This window comes from Podarcis filfolensis (genome assembly GCF_964270895.1).
Source record: "Podarcis filfolensis genome assembly, chromosome: 1".
Taxonomy (NCBI): Eukaryota; Metazoa; Chordata; class Lepidosauria; order Squamata; family Lacertidae; genus Podarcis; species Podarcis filfolensis.
The window spans coordinates 78,653,315-78,673,301 of record NC_139604.1 but is presented as its reverse complement, the minus strand read 5'-3'; the positions used below and the strand labels follow the sequence as shown (position 1 = coordinate 78,673,301).

The following is a 19,987-nucleotide window of genomic DNA, read 5'->3' as shown; positions in this document are numbered from 1 at the left end:
CTCCTACATCCGTGCTTGCCTTTATTTTAAAAGAAAAGGCGGCTAGTGCTTTTATCTTAGCAGGACTGTCAGGACAGTCGTATACTTTTGCCAACAGTGCAGTCATTTCCCATTTATTACGAAGGTCCTTCCTCCTCAATGGGAGGGCAGAGAGAGCTTTAGAATAACTTGCTTTCCAGAAATAATTTCCAATGCCACCCCTGAGGTCCAAGCTCGGTGCGGATCCTTCCCCATTCCAACTCCAGCACACTTACATGACTCGCGGGGAATTCTGTGAAGATCAATGCCATCCGTCTCCATTTCTGAGCCAAGTCTGGGAGGCTGAGCCTGGCGAAAGAAATGCTTAGCGGAATCTTCTCCTTCCTTCCTTCCTTCTCTCCCCTGAGGAGTTTCATTCAAGGAGACAACCCCACTATTGCTGCAGCAGCCCCGTCTGGGGAGCAGCAAGCATACTTGTCCAAGTAGCAGCAGCTACTTAGCCCGACCCATGCTCTTTCATCACGGCAGGGATGCCACCAACCGAAAGCAGCCTCAGCAATGCAAAAGAGCGGCGCGTGGGGTGTTGCACTGAGGAAGCGTCCCACCTTGGCAGCAGAAATTCCCCCACCTCAGGGGAGAAAACACACACACACACAAAACCTCGCTCGCTGCTTTTCCCGGGCACGCACAAAAGTCAAGGGTGCAACCTTTGCCTGGCGCACAGAGCTCTGGCACTCATGCTGATCCCGGGGTTTGAGGAACTCCCTGGCAAAGGGAGAGGCGGGGAGAGGAACCGACTTTAAAATAGCAACGCCGCTTGGTCTCCCAGCCGGGCTCTCCCCGCTCTTGCCGCCGCCGAGACCAAAGGCAGCGGGAAAGAGGCAGCCCGCCACGTGACTCCTGCCGGCGAGGAAGAGCAGCAGCGCCGGGCGAGCGCCAAGCTGGAGGTGGAAGCGGCGGGGCTGCTGCCTTCTTCCCCGGCCAGGGGCGCGAGGAGCGCTTCTTATAGGACGCTCGCCAAGGCCAGCGTCGCGAACTCTTTGCTTAAGACGGGAGGGCGGGAAAGGGAAGGGTGGAGGCGGCGGCGGCTCCAGCCGGAGTTTCCATTATCACCCAAGCCCAGCCTTAACGGCCTCCAGCCACCACCTAAGCTGGACGCGTGGAGTTGGGCGGTTGGACAACGCCTTTTGGTGACTTTGGGTCGCCTTCGCCTGCGTCACTTACACATGGCGTGGGGGAGCGCAGGGCCTGTTTTCTGTGTCAAGGCTGTTTGCATTTCCATGGAGAACCACCGAGGATAGAAAGGGCTGCTTCTAAGGGTGCCGCTCACCCACCCTATGCCAGTGCTTCATGTGGGAAATGAATGCTGAGGAATGGGCTCTTAATTCTGTGGGGGGAGAGACAGGCACACACCTCAGTTGCAACTTAAGAGGCACCTTGAAGACTGAATATATATACTGTATACACACACACATTTTTTATGTGCCTGCACCTCAGCCATCATGTACTGCTCCATAGTTAAGAATGACAGTCTCTTGTCTCATGTTCCTTTTTATTCTGCTGTTCTGCATGTCTTTTCTCCTCTGCCTGCTTTTCTGTGTTGACTTACTCAGGTGTGCTGTGCAGGAGCCTGGCATCAGTCTTGGTCAGACGTATGCTAGGGACCTAGCATGGTGCACCATAGCTGACACCCACCTGCACACTTAACTGGGTTAGCCCTTAAAGCAAACAAAAACCCCAGAGAATGCCAGGTAGCTGCATTGTGCAAAGGAGTATTCTGGAAAAACAAAAGGGGTATGCACATAGTTACCCTGTTCCGTACTGCAAGATGTAATGGTGGCTTCCAATATGGAGGATTAGGTTATCAGTGGGTATTAGCACAGTGCCTATGTCTGCCTCTACTGTTGGAGTCATTTGAAACTGAATGCCAGTTGATGGAAGTCACCAGTGGGAAGAGTGATGTTGCACGGGGGGGCCTCCTTGCAGGCTTCCCAGAAACATCGGATTGGACACTGTGAAAGCAGGAGATGCTGGGCTAGTAGGGCCTTTGTTCTGATTCATCTGGCTCCTTCTTATGTGCTTATAAGTACGTGAGGGAAGAAGCCATCTTTTTATTCCTTCCCCAGTGACCCTGATGATGTGCTGCCATTTGGAGTAACTTCCCACACTCTGCAGCCACCCACCATGCTGTCAGCACCACCAAAACTGCCGCTCATCTCATAGCCTAGTAACTAAAATTCAGTAACTAAAATAAAAAACAGGGTGGGGTGGAATCCCAGCTCCTATTAGAACTTCCCTCAGGTGGTGGTACACATAGTTCTACAAGGGTGATGCTATCTCGTAGCTTCCTTGTAAAACACTCGAAGGCCTAGAGCAGAGTAATTTGAATAGAGACGAGATCCCATCTAGAGCTACCTATTTCCATCTATGTTAGTGTGGCTCAGTCACTTCCTCAGCTACAGAGCAATGTGCTTTGGCACAAATCTCAGATGCAGTTTCGGATGCCAGTGTCAGGCTGTTTTCATACTCAAGCACTAACTCAGAGGTGTAGGAAACTGAAGCAGGAGGATTCTCTCCACTGACAACACATAGAATCACACTATAGACAGATAGGGGCCCTGCAGGCATCTCACGTTGTAGTGTAAACCGTTATAGAGAGTGAAGCCCTTTTGAGGTGTTTTAGACTAACAAAACATGGGAAGGTGCAAGCAAAGAGACATTAGCTCCACATACACACCTGTTTCCATTTCAGTCACATTTGCAAGTGCCTTTTAGGTTCCTTGCACACTCTAGACTTCATTGGACCATCCGGCTCAATATTATTTGCATTGATTGAAACAGCTTTCCAGGTTCTCAGGCAGTGGACATTCCCAGCCCTAGCTGAAGATGCCAGGAATTGAACCTGGGATGAGTTCTGCTGCTGGGCAGCATCTGCTTTTAGAGGTGTGGGTGGAGCACCAGCCAATTTTTCCTTTTCAGAATAAGAGGCTGTGGAGGGGCCTCATGTGGATCGTAACCATGGCCCATGAAGTAGGAAGCTGAAGTCTCTCCTCCTTGTGCTATTTTCCTCCCAAAAATGTCCGCCCCAGCAACTGTTGCCCCTACAGCAGGATGGGGTGGCACTGCTCACCTGAGCTGTCAGTCGCAACGCTGCTGCTTTATTTCACAATTCTGCAGCTCCATAGAAATCTGGGATATGTGGATTTATATCTCCTGACTCCCCGCATCCCTTAAATGGAATCTCCTATAATTTATGGAGATTCACTCTTCTGAAATACCAAATGTTTCAAATAATGGTTACTCTTCAAAATGTGTGATCTATGATGATCCTACCACTCACTGTTTTTCTCCTACTGGAGTTGGAACACAGTGAACTTAGAGGTCTTGGGGGGGGGGAATGAGGCATCTCCTGTATCGAGTTTCATAGACAAGACATCATAAGGCAGTGTGGGAAATATTATCAATTTACGGCTCCTCCAGATGACCTGCTTATTCAGCATTCATCCTGATTATTATTTTTTTGCACAAAACTTACTTGGTTGTCAGACTATGTCCGGTCTTTTTTATTTTTTTTAACTGAGTAGTCATTCTTATTTGTTTAAAGGGCTGAGTGGTTCCATAACAGTGAGCGTTTATTCCGCATTCATCCTGATTTGTGTGCTTGCACCTAGCAGGGTATTTAGACATCTTCCCATTCTTCATTTGTTCATCCCACACTTTTATTTTTCATTTCCCTGTCACTTTCCAAACTGCAATCAGCCCCCTTTAAAAAAAAAAAGTTGATTTGTTCCACTGGGGCAATAAATCTAATTCCATAAGCCCAAATTTCCGGTATGTATTTGAATCCCTCCTGCAAACTGCTGACAGTCTGGAGACACTTGCCTATGGAGCAGGAATGCTGCAAGAGCTTTCAAAACAAGCATTCAACTAATTCAAAAATCCATATTGCTTTTGCCACAAGCTGAGCAATATTCCACTGAATAGTCTTACTTTGCACATTTGCATTTTGTCCTTCCTCCAAGGAGTTGAGTGTGGCATATATGGGTTTTACCTCACTTTATCAAAGCAATAAAAAGAATCAAATAGTTTTATATAAAAAATAGCAAATGGCTGTATTGTGTGTCTACACAGTGCTTTGTCGGGGTGCAGCTTTTACAATCAAATCTTAATACTGTTTGGATAGTGTGTTTCATAAAGGGAGTAGACCTGCATCCAAACCCAGTTTAAAATGACTGAAACAGACTCAGCTTCAATTGGGAATAAAGGATGCTGTCTTTTTCTACACTGTTATGCCATCACAACAGATCTGTGAGGTAGATTAGACTGAGAGACAGTGACTTGCCCAAGATGAGCCAGTGAACTTTATGGTGCTGTTGTGTGTGTTTGTGTTGAACCCCAGACCATGTCTGTTTCTTTACCGCTCCACACTGGCATCTCAGTCTGTACCTATCTCAAATATGTGTCCTAAGCACAGACCTGGTTTTCTTCATTCTTTTCCCTCACTGCAGGGAATTGCTAATTTCTAACTGAAATATGAAAGGCTCTTTTGCAGATGCCAAGAAGAGACTCCCCCACCCGAGCTTGGCTGCAAGAACATTAAAGGAAGGTTGATGGCGCCTTCTTGTGTATCCATAAAACTTGGCGAGTGACATCCACAGATAAATATAATAAATTCAGCCAAGTCTACCTTAAACAAAGCAGTTTGCAGTGGGGAACTGACCTTGGGCATTTGAGCAACAGTGCCCCTGAATGATAGCAGCAGCTGACATGTGCAGGGAGGATTCCTCTTTAAAGGTCACTAACATACTTTGCCAGCAGGCTGCAGGAGAACAGGCAGCTACTGGAGACCACAGGCTTCTAGCCCAGGAGGGGAAAGAGGTGGGCTTCGAGACCACATCCTCCCCAAGTGAAGGGAACTGAGAGATCCTGTGTGCATGCTGCCACTAAGGACCGTTGGGTGAAAGATAATTAAGAGGTCTTGTTAAGAGGGTTCATCTTGGTATATGCAAAGTGAAATGCCACTTAGAAATAGATCATTTATTTATCGATATTGATTTGTTTTTATGACTGTGCGTTTCGATGAAATGTAAATTCTTTCTGTCTTCACCCCCTCTCCCCCCTGCCCATGTCATTGTGTTTATTTAATCCTCTATCTAGCCGAAGTTTGATTATTTTCTCAACTGTATCAGTTTTCATAAATAGCTGAGCCACTTTGCAGGAGGTCTTATTATTTATAAACACATTAGCAGTTCTTGAGCTCAAGATCTAGCCAGAATGTTAGAAACGTTCTCACACACAGGATTTGCTAACACAGTGTCATGTGATGCAGCGCGGCAGAGCTGGCCAGGATATAAACCTCCAGTGGTCCTCTTGCCAGGGATTCATCTGCTTGGAAATCAGGGCATTCGAAGAGCGTTTGGAGAGATCTAAATTGGTTTCTACCAGCAGTACAGAAGCCAAACAAGCAAGTTTTAAAGTGTGCTTCTCTTATAGTAATTCAGAACTAGCATTTTGAAACTGCATGTGATGTAATCGTCTGCAGGTAAGCAGAGTGGCATAAAAAGATGTCTAGAGTAGAAAGTGAAAACACCACAGGTTGATGTCAACCCCCATAAACATCCTGTCCATGGATGACAATTGGCCACAGCTGGAGTAAGGCAAATATGGTGTAATAGAGCATTTAGTATGTCTAACTGCACTCCGGAAATTGTTCTTTTTTAGCCACATATCAGCGGTCTAAAAGACCAATGGTCTTGCTCAATTTTTTAAAATTTCGCAATGAACTACAAGCCTTAACATTTCCAGGGCATTTCTTAATTATTTGGGCTGCCACAGAGTAGATCTTTCTACTTGAGAATATTTTAGTTCCTTTCCCCTCTCCAGTTTCTACAGATGCCACAACTGTGTAGATTTCAAAGCAAATTGTATCACACAATTAAGAAAAGCTACCAAACATTATGAAAACATGATCGTATTTGAACTGTAAGGGGAAACCCTTGCTTTGTCTTAGCCTTAGAACAAGGATGTTCTGTTGTTACTACATCTTAAAGTATACCATGTATAGTATTACTACTAGCATAGTTTCCGTCTTCTCCTTTACCTTTCCCCTTCACATTCCTTCCCCATACGTGACAGCCAGAATGCTGGTGGGAACTGAGTGTTCTGATTTTTTTGTGCTGGTTCTATGAAACTTGCACTGGCTACCAATCAGTTTTGGAGTTCAACTCGAGGCACTAGTCTTAACCTTTAAAGCTTGGGACCTGAGTACCTCAGAAATCGCCCTGTCCAATTTGTCCCTCCCCACCTCACCCACTTGAATCATCATTGGTGGGCTCTGCTTCAAATCCCTTGCCTTGGTGAAGTGAGGATGGTGTCAAAATGGGTGGGCCATTTTCTGCTATGACACCTAACCTTGCTGAGTGAAGTCTGTCAGGCCTCATCAATATACTGCTTTAGGTGGTTGGTGAAGGCCTGGATCTTTTAAGAAAGTCCTTCCATTCATTAAGTCATCTTTCACGGTCTTAGTTCTATGTTACTGTTGTGGTGCTGGCATTGGATATTTTTAATTTATTGATTTCAGTATGTACTGTGTTATGTACTGAAGTTCTCACCCTGGGCGAGCAGGGGGATTCTGTAGATAGGTGTCAGGCACGGCAGTGGATCCAGGGGACTTGGTTTCAACGCCACCTAGGGTAACGCCACAGCCTCAGCGAGAATCGGGTGGCTCCCCCAGACCTGGGTACCAGTCCCTGGCGGTCTGGCAGAGTTTCCAAGCGCCCAACTTATTTAAAGGACTATGTTGTTGGACATGTAACACTGTTGGTCTAATGGAAGTATGTGAAATGTAACCGATATGCTTTTGTGCCTAATTGAACCATTACGTGTAGTGCTGTATATAAGAAAACCATTACGATTGTAACTAACGGCTTATCTCAGTGGGGAGGAGTATTATGTACTGAAGTTCTCACCCTGGGCCAGCAGGAGGATACTGTAGATAGTTCAGGTCCACATATGCAAATAAGGGATCGAAAGTGACGTTCAGTGATTGGATAGTTACAGAAAGTTGTTACAGTTACGTTGTACTGGAGCTCTATATAAGCAGGCTGGCTGAACCCTTCAGTTCAGTTCTGTTCTGGCCTCTGAATAAACAAGAGCTGTTTGAAGAATTGCTGTGTCGTCTGATATGTTCACCCACAACTTAACATACTGAATATCCATTTTAGTGATTCAGCTTGGGTTTTTTCCTGCTTTCATTACTCTCTGTGGGCTGTCATGAATCTCCTTGGAAAAATAGGTGGTTCAGCTGAGGCACAGGTTTACCACCACTGTGAGAAATGGGCCAAAGCAGGGGCCGTTAGAAGCTGCTATCATAATTAGCATTAGAAAGACTTGGCATAAATTTCCAATTGCCACTGCTGACACAGTTAATTCTATTTTGAAAGAAAGGTCTTGAGTGGTCTTACGTTCACTTTTAAGTTTGATTCACTTTGCTTTCATGTTCACAGTGGTATTTAAAACAATCTTTTTCAAAAGGAATTTGATAGTTGACATGATTGCATATAAAAGACTGTTCCTATAAATATATAAATCATGGTCATTTTAAAATATGGGCTTTTTCGAACAAAATGTAATCCTCAAAGACTTAGCAAAAAAGTAAAATGAGCTTGGGTTTATTTTTAATACCCATTATTCAGTTCATTGTAACTTTTATGGTTCACTGTGCAAATATGGATTTAGATAACTTTGAAAAATGCACATTATTTACTTTATTAGAGCCACAGTACAGTATGTGATGTTCTAGATTTGTGATAAATTGAAGCCTAGCGTTGCTGCATTTTACTCCTTCATATGTGAGCCGAGGCAAAATCATGACCTCTGTACCAAAGAGAATGAATGACCTTTGTCCTAACTTCATGCTTGATGAAGAGGCATGGCAGGTGCAATATGATGTTCAGTAGATAAAAATTTTTTGGGAAGGATATTTCATATTATTTTGATATGGTTAAAAAGTTCATAAGATATTTTTTTAAGATCTTAATAACTTTCAAAAAAATAATTGCACTGGCACAGCAAAATGTCACAGAAGCTAACTGCAGTGCCTACATTCTGTGACTTGGTGGGCAACCTGTGGCCTTCATGTTGCCCTTTCCCAATTTCAGATGGGTGACAGAGGGGGGAAATTAGGTAACTAAAAGAGAGAAGTGGGTAAGAGATGGGGAAAGAAAGAGAAGGCGATGGCCCACTTTGACTTGGACTCCAGCTCCAGTTTGTGCCCCCTGTTGGATTACCTCTGAGGGAATGCAGCCCATAAGAGAAATAAAGGTTGTCTGCCCCTGTCCTATGGGGAAATTGTGTGCAGTTCCTAAGTTCCATGATCAGTATTCTTCTCACAGAAAAAGACTGACCCCTTCCCATGGCGCACTTCTGAAAATCTGCTTCAGAAGATTGGGAGATCTTCCAGAAAAAGCACAGGGGACTACCACAAAAAGGACAAATTAGCAAAAATCAGGCTCACTTGCAAGAAGCAGAATTGTCCTTTCCAGTCACACAGGGCACCACAGAGTATCGTAAGGGAGCCCCAATCCTTACAGCACGGGTAAAGTTGGAGAACTGTGAACCAGCCTTAACAGCAGACTGCTGGAACTCCTATATAAACTGTTCCGAGCATTCTAAGGATCTAGGCTGGTTATTGTACTGAATCATGTTGTGCATAGATGGCTGGTTCTTCAAGAACCATCTAAAAGGGTTAGAAAATGAAATGACATTGTATAGCATAGCATGGTTTGGTACATTTATGGAGTGCTCTTTTTAAAAAACCATGGAGGGTCTATGCACAATAGACTTATGAAGAAATATATAAACACATTTAATTCATTTCCCAGCTTAATATATAATAGCTGTAGGATGTTTTAGAAGAAAATGAATCTTCCAAGTAGACACACTGCATCTATAGTACTACAAAACAAAGAGTTGTGTAAATCACCAGAACATGTGTCTTTATCAGAAATCTAGTCCTTCCAAATCACTCCCTCTCTGCTTTTCTGACACAGGCTTTTTGATAATTACATTGTTTTAAAACTGCCTTTGAAACATTTCATCTGCAGTGTAAGATTTGTTTTATGGGCAAAAATGAGTAATAAACCCAACACCACTAAAAAGAACATCAGTGTTCTGGATTAATGGGTACAATGTGAAATGCTGATAACATTCCAACAAGAGTTCTGGAAAACAACACTACAGGTACAAGAAGGGACAAGTATTATTATAATTGTTTCTGAAAAAGGCACTTAATTGACACTGAACTTTGTATGACACAAAATCAAACTCATTCATTCTGGAAAGTATTTACAGCTTCACCTATTTATTATATATCAGGCTAGTTTCACAAAATGGTTCTGTTCTACCAAGGTGTTTTGTGCCGACAGTAGTTTAGAACCTATGCCATAATTTTAGCTACAGACGAACCATGTTTTAGAGTAGCTTGCCTCCTTTTACCTTCTATCTAGGCAAAGTGATGCTGTTAATTCAGACAGCACACCAAACTATCTTCTGGTTTTGTATTCTGGTCTGCTGATGGATCACAAACTATGTTTTTTTCAATCAGACCTCACACTAAACCATAGTTTAGCCTTTAAACCATGGTTTAAAGGTGTCTGACTTGAGCCAGCCATACAGCAATATATTATGGATAGACAGGGTATATAAGCCATAGACCTAGGATGGGAGACTTTCTGGAGTCCAAGGGCCATGTTCCCTCATGGGCAACCTTCCTGGAGCCACACATCAATGGTGAGCATGGCAAAAGCAGATGAGGCCAGACACACACCACACTCCTCCACCCAGGCAAGCAAGAAGTATTATCCCAGTTCAAGGACTCATTCCAGCTAAGTAAAATTAGAGGAGGTAGGCACTTAGCAGGATAAGTAAGGATTGTGATCTGTGTGTGCGGCCTGGACAGAGCCCCAAGGGCTGGCTAGAGAGGCCTGGAGGGCCACATTTGGACAGCAGGCCTGAGGTTCCTCACCCCTACTACAGACATCATACAAGGTTTTGGAGACTGTTTGGAGATCGTGCATGCTACATGACAAAGCACTACTTGACATTGCACCAATACTCCTAGCAGAAAGAAAGAAAGAAAGAAAGAAAGAAAGAAAGAAAGAAAGAAAGGAAGGAAGGAAGGCAGGCAGGCAGGCAGGCAGGCAGGCATATTCTCAGTCCGATGACCCAAAAGCATTAAAACATGATTAACCTTCTGTCTTCAATGAGGCCTGGCAGATTGAGAGGGGGGAGGTTGCAGTGAGGTGATATATGTTTGCCTACCCAAAATTAGTCTGCTCTCAAGATGCAGTTGAGGCAGCCTTTATTGATGTATCAGTTCCCAGCCCAGTTGGCTTGTGCATGTGGAATTGCTCGGGGAGGGGAGGCAGTGCACCTTCTTCTTATCCTCAGGTGGCCAAATGTATTGGGCAAGCCCTGAATGTAAGTATTGTGATGCAAGATGGTTTAGAAAGCCTTTCTGTGAGTCACACTCACAGGTTGTAATCAGTCCCGGCAATCTGTGGTTTAGATAGTATTCTAAAGAAAAGGTTTCTGATTTTTAGTAGAATCATGCCCAAGGTAAATAATAATAATAAAGACCACCCACCACAGGAATAACCACAGGAAGCACAGTGACTCTAGACACTACTGAGTCATAGTCTCTTAGATCCCTCCTTGATTCCAGGGAAGAATCTTTATCCCACCCTAAGCTGCACTGGCTCATTAGGTGAAAACAATCCTATTTCCTGCAGCTGTGTTCATGCCCACGTTCACGCCCTTGTTCTTACATTTCTATATCCAAAAGTTATATAGCTGATATGGTAAAGCAGAAGGTATGCATGTAAGAAGGGTGGGGGGGGGGTATAATTCCCAAACTAGTACATGTTTGATAAATGTCCTTCTTTACAGTGTATTTTTCAAAGAATGTCACTCACTTTCCTGCCCAAAACTTATACTTACTTTCAGTTTATACAGAAATGGATAGTAGAATCATAGAACTGTAGATTTGGAAAGGATGTTGAGGGTCATCCGGTCCAATTCCCTGCGGTGCAGGATCTCAACTAAAGCATCCATGACAGATGGCCATTCAACCTCTGCATAAAAACCTCCAAGGAAGGGCTGCTCTCTGAATTGTTGAAACTCTTCTTAGCACAACCTGATCCTCCATATCCCTTGAAATCTGTGATTGCTAGCCAGAAAGTTCATATAACAAGAGGTATATGTACATAAGTGGCTTCCTGTGTACCCACATTAGCTTCTAGAACTAGAGTAAGAGCCTCCATTTTTTCCCCAAACAAGGCCCAGTGTGCTAACACTATGGTGCCCATTTTGGCATGAATCCACAGCACTGGCCCCATGCCACCCTCCGCTACTAACCCTCCACTACTAATGACAGCGTGGATGAAGGGGCAATGTGGGATGATGCAGCATGGACCACAAAAGTCGGATGCTCATTTAATACCCCCCCCCAAGGAACAGTTCATGCAGATGCACCACTTGGCAGTAAATTGATACAGTCAAGAAAGGTTATTGGAACAGCTATTAGTGTTTTATTGATTTGCTAGCACAATACATATTTTATGTCCACATTTTCTCTCTCCTCTCTCCTTACATTGTTCCAGTGAGCTCAGGAGGGACTATTTGTGCGCCAGTGAGGGCATGTGTCTCAATCTGGACCTCAATAACAAACACATTACAAAAAGTGCAGCAAGGTATTACAAAAACTGTTCCTGAGGTATCAAATATTTGGATTTTTTTAAAATAGAAATGTAAAATTGACTATTACGTGTTACAGTACTGCTCTCTGCCTGGAGGCAAAATCTTCTGTAAGCAAATGCTGCTAATAGATGTGATTCAACCCTAGAAGACTGCCATATACGGAGCAAGTCAGATGGTCGCGGGGAGAGTCCATAGCAGAGAAGCTGCCACTTTTTAAGCCCATCAGGCTCATGTTGGCAAGGGCAAAAAGTTTGTATCTGTGGTACTTCTTCTCCTCCCTCCTTTTTTTGGTACTTGGTTGTCCTGTTTTATTTACCTTCCCATTGGTTTCAGTGAATTGATTTTTTCTTTTCCACATTGGGGGAACAAGAAGACTTTGGATCCTGTGGATCAAAGTCTTCCCCTGTCACACACCCCTTTTCATTCCCTGCCACAATCAGAGGACCAACGTCAAAGCAGTGATGGTGCTGGAGCATAGCTAATGGTCAGGGATGATGGAAACTGTGAACCAGTAGTAACTGGAGTGCCACATGTCCCCAGCTGTAGGACCAGATCTGTGTAGGCCACAACATGGTTTATTAATAAACACTCAGGTGCTTTGAGAAAATGAACCATGACATCTTCTTCAGGAGAGGATGGAAATCTTGCATCTCAGTCACCAGCTGCTTTCACATTCTTTCACATGGTCATCTTACAAATGATGCACCTGCCTACTTTACTGAACTTTGCATTTCCCGATGTATCCATTTTTGATGCCTCAGGAGTATATAAAATTTGTGGCAAACATTTGGTAGAACTGGTCTGCAGAGTGCCATATAAATTGCTTCAGAATTAATATAGCTCAACTTTCATTTTTTTAAAAAGTTTTAGAATTTCAGCCTTCTGGTTTTCAGCTCTTGATTCTAGCTTCTGATCATCAAGTTATATATATATTTCTTTATTCAGAAACACAGTCATTTCATTAAATAAATTATGACCCTATAGTGCCAATTTAACTCACCCCATATTGATTGTATGCCAAAAAAGGGAAAAAAAGGACTTCCTTTGAAAGTCTTGGAGAATTATTTCACAGACAAACATAATTATTTGAATGGTTATGCAGTCTGGCTCTCAAGATTTTGACCTTAAATACTATCCTTTACAATAGCTGCCCCATCTATCAATTTGCCTGACTATAATATTTATACTCCACCTTTCCATTATTAAAAAACAAACAAACTTTAAGCAGTCTGCAGTTACTGAGGCCGACCCACCCATGGGGCAAGGTGAGGCAACTGCCTCAGGGGGCAAGATCCACAGGGGCAGCAGATCTGACCTGCATCTGTTGCATCTGTTGCTGCTACGGTGACAGCAATAGCTGTGGTGCTCTTCTTGGAAGCCATATCTGCCACCTCGGCAATGCCCCTGATTCAGAGCAGGCCCTTTCTCCCCCGCAACAGCCTTTGATACCTACTGCAGTTGTCAGGTAAGACTGACTTGATTCTCACCATGTTTCTGATGTAGATTTTCATTCACCCCTTCTTCCCTGGTGGGGGAAAATGCCATTTTGTGGTTCGCCTCAGGTGCCAAAATGTGGCCCTGACAATTACATTCTATAAAATCACAGTCTCAAAGAAACTGGGTGGCAATATCAGAAATCAACATCTTTCATGAAAACTGTGAACAAATTAAAACCTTGGACAGACAATCAAAAGAGAATATTTTTGGAGAGAGTATTCCACGATCAGGACACTACCGAGAAGGAGGCTGAAACCCTGGTCACCACCATCGTGCTCTCCAAGGGCAAAGATAACCCAAGGGCAAAGATAATTAGAGCAAGGCTTCTGAATGAGCAGGATCATGGAGGAAAAATCTTGCTCTTTTACCCTTAGAGCAGGGACAGCCAATGTGCTACCTTCCAGATATTTGTTGGGCTAAAACTCCTGTCATCCCTGACCACCGGCCACCTCAGCTGAGACAGATGGGAGTTGGATTCCTACGATATCTAGAAGCACTAGGTTGATTACCCCTGATTTAGAGAGGGTACTGGTAAATATGAGGCCTTCTGAGTCCTATCCATCCGCCCACTGAAGATGGACAGCTCCGTCTGCTTGCCAATATTTTATTCTTTTCACTTCACCTTGTTTCATGAAGTGCCAAACCACACATTATGTGGAAGACCCATACTAGATTTCCCTGATGTTGTCAATTTTACTTTAAAGGTGCCAGGGGACTGAGGCTGCCAATTTAATCAAGGCACTGCCACAGAGGTGTTATTTAACTCTTTCTCTCCATAATATGTTCCCAGTCTAATGTCGCCATCCCCCTACAGCTTTTGTTAGGGGAACAAATAGAGGTACTTGAATCCCCCCCCAAAAAAAACCTAATGACAGTTTGGACAGGGGTGATGCATATCAGGAAAACAGTACCAAGAGGAGATTTAAAATGTGTATGTTAACACACAGTGACTTCAAATGGCTTGGGTGTCATGCACTCAGAGGTCATAGAAATGGGCTCTAAAGTATTCAGACTTCAGGTCAGATTTTCTGTAGCCATTTACTTTGAAAACATTCTGTTCACCTTGATTATTTTCTTTCTTAATAAGAATATAAATAAGAAATAATAAAATGTGATCTTAAGAGAATCATCTGTCTCGAACATTTCAAGATGAAATAAACTCCTTTCAGCAAAATATATGCTCAGATGTATTACTTACAGTATTACCAGTTCGTGGAGCCTTAAACAACAGCTAAATATGATGCATTGTTTTAAACACAAGGGGGCACTAAAAAGCTAATCCTTCTCAATAGTATTAGAAAACGCTTCACTGATCCTCAAACATCTCCGAAAATGAGTGTGAGCGTTACATCAAAAGTGGTGGCATAACATGGACCTTTTCACCAATTTGGTATAAACTGCTGGAAAAGCCACCTTGTGTGGCACATTTAATTGAAACAGTTTCTCTTGTAATGGCCAATTGGCTGAGCAATAACTTGAAGTCTTGCACTGATTATTTTTATTATGAGGGAGGATTTCCACTCCAGCAGTTTTCCTGGTGAAAGAGAAAGTTTGTATCCCCCAAAGTCAGCATGGAGATTCGCTTGCCAGCCAAAACCCAGCCCAGAGTTATGTTTAAGCCATGAGACGATGTGCGCATAGTTATACATTGGATTGAAGACATTGCATTCACAGTTATAGTACAACAGCAACACCACAGAGCTTAACGTTTAATGCCTCTGTGTGGAATAAATTGCCCCAAGCAATTCTGCACATCCTGGGCATGCTCCAGCAAAAATTAGTCATTGCTCCTTCCCTTTGAAAGTGAAGGGATGGGAGTGAGTCACCAGACTAACCTAATTCCTATTAAATCGGACTTAGTAATGATTGACTTTAGCTGGATTGTACCCACTACATATTGCATATTCTATGCAGTAATAATGTTTGGCGCTCCTGGACAGGAGGAAGAGGAAGGCTGGGGGGACTGGCTGTTGCACACAGTCTGGTGAACCCTCCCGACTATCTCTCTAGCACTGCCATCTGCTTAAGAGGCAAAGCCACACCAAGATACCAGGTAGAAATCTATGTGTGCACTCTTTAGGCTTAACTTGTGTCACACTTGCCCCAAACTTTGGCCACCATAGGCATATAGAGTGCTATGAGTGTTGGGGCAGGAGCACGTACATGTTCTTTTTCGAAACCTCAAAAAAGAAGAAGAGACCTCTTTGGAGCAGCAACAACTGAGGTAAGGGAAAGAGATGGATTGGTGTTTTCATCTGTACTCGGTTAATAAGGGAATATTCCCACGGAGTGGAGGAAGGGGGGGGGGGAATAAGGAAGAAAATAAGCACCAATGAAACTGACAATTATTTCCCCTGACCTTTTCAGTTTCACCAGAAATGGAGGGGGAGATGGAAATAGCAGTGGTGAAACTGACAACATGTATAGACGCACACACACACACCCAGAACGAGTGGGTGGAGTCATTCCTGGATGTGTCTGGAAAAACTGCTGGGCGGAGAGCAAAAAATGAGCTTCCTTCACAGAAGATACACATAATTGAAGAACCTTAATCTGATTCCTGCATGGTCATCAGTTGATTTAAAAATCCGACACAAGCACATTTATAGCTATTTCTAGCAGTTTGGAAGCGATAGGGCCCCTCTAGATGGCCTGTTCATTCATCCTGATTTGCTTGCACAAAGTTTACTAGATTATAGCCAGTCTTTATTGAGCATTTGTTCTGATTTGTTTGTGGGATGGTTATATGACAATAGGCATTTGCCCTGCATTCATCGTGATTTGCTTGCAGAGCGTTTATACGTCTTCTTGTTGGCCGCTCATTCATCCACACACTTTCGTTGCATTTCTCCGCCACTTTCCAAACCACAAAATGTCAAATTCTTTTTAAAAGTGGGTTTGTTGCTCTAGGACAACAGCACCCTTTACTCCACTTGCAACTGTGCATACCAAAAGTTTTGCTGATGCACTTGAATCCCTTCTGCAAAACTGAGAGTCTGATGGTGCCCTTAGTCCTTTGCATAACACATGTACTTTGATTTTACCCTCATCATCCCAATCTTTCTTTCTCATCCTGTGAAAGTTTGTAAAGTTACACATGGAAGTGTCCATAATATCAATTTTTATTTCCAGTACAGTGGTACCTCGGAAGTCGAACAGAATCCATTCCAGAAGTCCGTTCAACTTCCAAAAAGTTTAGAAACCAAGGTGTGGCTTCCGATTGGCTGCAGGAAGCTCCTGCAGCCAATCAGAAGCCGTGGAAGCCACATCAGACGTTCGGGTTCCAAAGAATGTTCGCAAACCAGAACAATCACTTACTGGGTTACAGGGTTTGGGAGCCAAAACGTTCTATTTGCAAGGTGTTTGGGATCCAAGATACGACTGTATTTCTAATGCAAGATATGCTATCTGAAAAAGTGCAGTATTTAAATGAAATGACAAGGCTATCTTTTTTTTGCAGGCGGTGAACTGCTTTAAAACTGTTGTTTGGTGTTTGCATGTTTTGCACTTATCACATAGGACTTGTAATATTTCCCTTCAACCATATCCTGTTATCTTAGGCATTTTTTTAAATGCAGAATTCCTTATTAAAATTCTCAAGATAGCTGTCTGTCAAGCCCTCTGGCTGACTTTGCACACAGAAATGGAATAAGACCTCTCCCCTGGATCAGACACAGGAAATCTTTGATTCTCTAAATGCTGTTGAAGTGCAGTCTCATTGACCCTAACCATTGGCCATGCTGGCTAGGATGGAAGGGAGTTTTAGTTCCGCAACATCTGGAGGGTGTTCATCTGCCCTATTTGTGGTTATCGGTGGAGTGCAAAGCACTGTAACTACCCCCAAATTTGTCAGGTACATCTCAGGTGTTCCATATTGAATGGCTAAATCAATTTTATCACAGATTCCACTCCTAATTCTATATGCCATAGGTTATTAAGTACACCTAGAAGGGAGATTGAATTTGCCACTGTGGAAATAGTCATGAAATCCTAAACTACCAACATTTTGAATTCTGAAAACCTGCCAAAAGCGAGAGGAATTACATACAGAGGTGGTGTAGAAAGTCACTTTAGCTTTTAAAAGATTCAACACATTCCAAACCATTTCTCTTCCATTCCAGATGTTTTATTTCTACCTTCAGCTTTTTCAAAGCAAAATGAGATTTTATTCCTTGCTGTTTCTCTAAATCCTTGCTTATATTGCTGACTATATTTTGTTAGAGCATCTTGGGTTACTTAAACTACATTACAATGTTTATACATATGTATTGCACAGGATTTCATAGACCACTCAAGCAGGTTTCTTTGCATATATAAAGTCAGTTTCATAGCTGCAGAGTCACTTCAAGACAAGATTTCCTCCCCACCCCACAGCCTCAGGGATTGCCATTTAATAGCAAGAGTGCGTGCCCAGAAAAAGCTAACACAATTGTTCCCCATAGTTTGGGATCACCACAGACATCCCTTGAAAAGTTCTGACATAAAATATGCACCACACATTTAACGCACATTTAAATAATCCTGGGAATTGTAACTTTCCCCACAGAGTATTTTTAATTTAATTTAATTTAATTTAAAGCACAAAGTCATGTGCTTTAAATGTGCATTTGTTGTGCTTTAACTGTATGGTGGATCTGCCAGAAAGAAGCTCCTTCTCATAGTAGCCAGAGGAAAAAATCCTGCTTTGCTGAATGTTGTCTTCGTTCAAAGTTCTTAAAAGGGGCAGAAGTGTTTTTCTTTTCAAAATATGGTCACTGTTATTCAAGTTTAGGAGTAAGCCTGCTATCTTTACCAGGGAGATAGCCATGTGGCAGCATGATTCAGAAAAGAAAAACAGTAACCCGAGGACTTTAGCAATTCATTACATTTACAGAAAAAGGCCCTTGGTATTTAATTATATCTATTTTTCACAGAGCATTGATTAGTTCTACTAAAATAATCTGGGTGTCATCTGAATAGCCATACGACTAAATAACCTTGTGCTTAATAATACCAGTTTTAAAAGAGGACTACAGTATGTTAGTTTTAAAGGTGCTTTTGTAGAGAACGTAAATATACAATAAGCCATTCCTACTAGCCCAAACAGTTATCACGTCCATGATCTGTCATTCAGTTTCCTTCATTTTCCAACCAAACTCGTTTTGCTATCTGGATTAAAATAAAACAGTACAGCAAAATAATCATTTGCCTAAGAAACCCTGCAAAAACTGTTTCAAATCCAGTATCTTCTTTCTTCAGACAGAGCTCTCCAGTTCATGGTGTTAGGCTCTTATCTATATTATGTTGTCCTAATGCATTTCTTTCATTCAACTGACACTTGGAACTTCCAATGATGTCAACTGAACCTTTCATCTTCAAAGAACATTTTTGTACTAAAGCATGTTGTTAGTATAATTTTACCAGTAAATGAATTGTGATTTTACATATGGAAGTTAACTGTGTGTAGCCATCAATTTTCAGGTGATGTTTCAGGATATTAAAAGACATTCCTATTGATAAAATGTACATAGAAATTATGAAACTGACTTTAACCTCCCCACCCCCTTCAACAAAAACATACATAAACTTGCAGTCATTGAAGATATTACAATGGAGCAGTTGTCTTACCTGTTAACAAGTGAGTGTAATACATTTTTCAGAAAGGGCAAGTTTGCTTTCTGTCCTAGTACTCCTCTCTGATAGTAGACTGTTCCAGAAATGAAAGACAAAAATGGAATTGCATCAGAAAACATGAAGGTAATTAAGGTGTGGCTCAGAGGTTTTTGTTTTTTTTTTTAAAAAGTGGCTTTGTAAGTTTTGAACGACTTTCAATTAATGTTCAGTGACATTTGTAAATAAGTTTCACCTGATTTGCACAAGCTGCCCAACCACGCTTTAAAATTATGTTTGATTGAGGGTTTGAAAACATGCAGTTAACTCAACTCTCTAACTGAGGTGGGATCATACCTTAGCAGGAGAGCAAATGATTTGCATGCATAAGGTCTCAGGTTCAATCCCTAAGATCTCCAGTTAAACATTTCAGGTAACAGGTGATGCAAAAGACATCAACCAGAGGCTCTTTTGCATGGCTGGAATGTAGTCTGTAGAGCTCAATCTGTATAACACATTTCACTTGCAGAAGGTCCCAGGTTCAAGTCTTGGCATTTCCAGTTAAAAGGATCAGGCGATGTAAGTATACAACCTTTGATGGAGATGCCAGGCACAGAGACAGCACTATATTAAATAGACAGAAAGTCTGACGTGGTACCCTGAGACTGCCAAGCACATGAAATGCCCAGCATCTTTTTAAAGAGTCTCTAATCCAAGAATTTTTCCTATCATGCAAGTTTGACCCTATATCTCCAAAACAGCTTGTTCACTGGCCATGAGCTGGCTAACTTGCTTTTTATCATTTCAATGGCGTGTTGTTGAACTTGGTAAATCCAAGGTAATAAATGTAGACCTAGCATGTCACTTCTGTGATACACAGTGTTTAAATTCTGTCTTAATATGCTTGCGTTCCTTTATTCCAGCAAACTGCTTTGCTTTTTATTTTCCCCAATGCATTTCTGTCCCATGATCCATTGCACTGGCTGGGCAGACCATAGACAAATCTATGCATTAAGGTCATAGCGTTACATCCATGACACTTCCCTGGTACCAGGACCAACATCCTTTACAGGTGCTGGGCCAAGAAGAAAGCACCTTGCACAGTGAGACAGGCTGCAATGCTGTTCTTTTTTAAACTCAGTTACTTCAGGAGCGGGGATGCAAC

The 19,987-nt window shown here is 42.5% G+C and overlaps 1 protein-coding gene across 5 annotated transcripts in view; it reads right to left on the bottom strand.

The window, feature by feature from the left end:
* The window catches only part of ANO1 (anoctamin 1), a 139,034-nt gene extending 120,098 nt beyond the window's left edge, over positions 1-18,936 (bottom strand). For 4 of the 5 annotated variants that reach the window (XM_083601778.1, XM_083601781.1, XM_083601780.1 and 1 more), the window contains exon 1: positions 255-1,163. In XM_083601778.1, coding sequence (XP_083457904.1) covers positions 255-300 — 46 coding nt within the window. In that variant the 5' untranslated portion in view covers positions 301-1,163. Of the gene's footprint in view, positions 1-254; positions 1,164-18,840 lie in introns of those variants that run through there. The other variant, XM_083601779.1, reaches the window with a different exon arrangement.
* Positions 18,937-19,987: the final 1,051 nt, after the last annotated feature.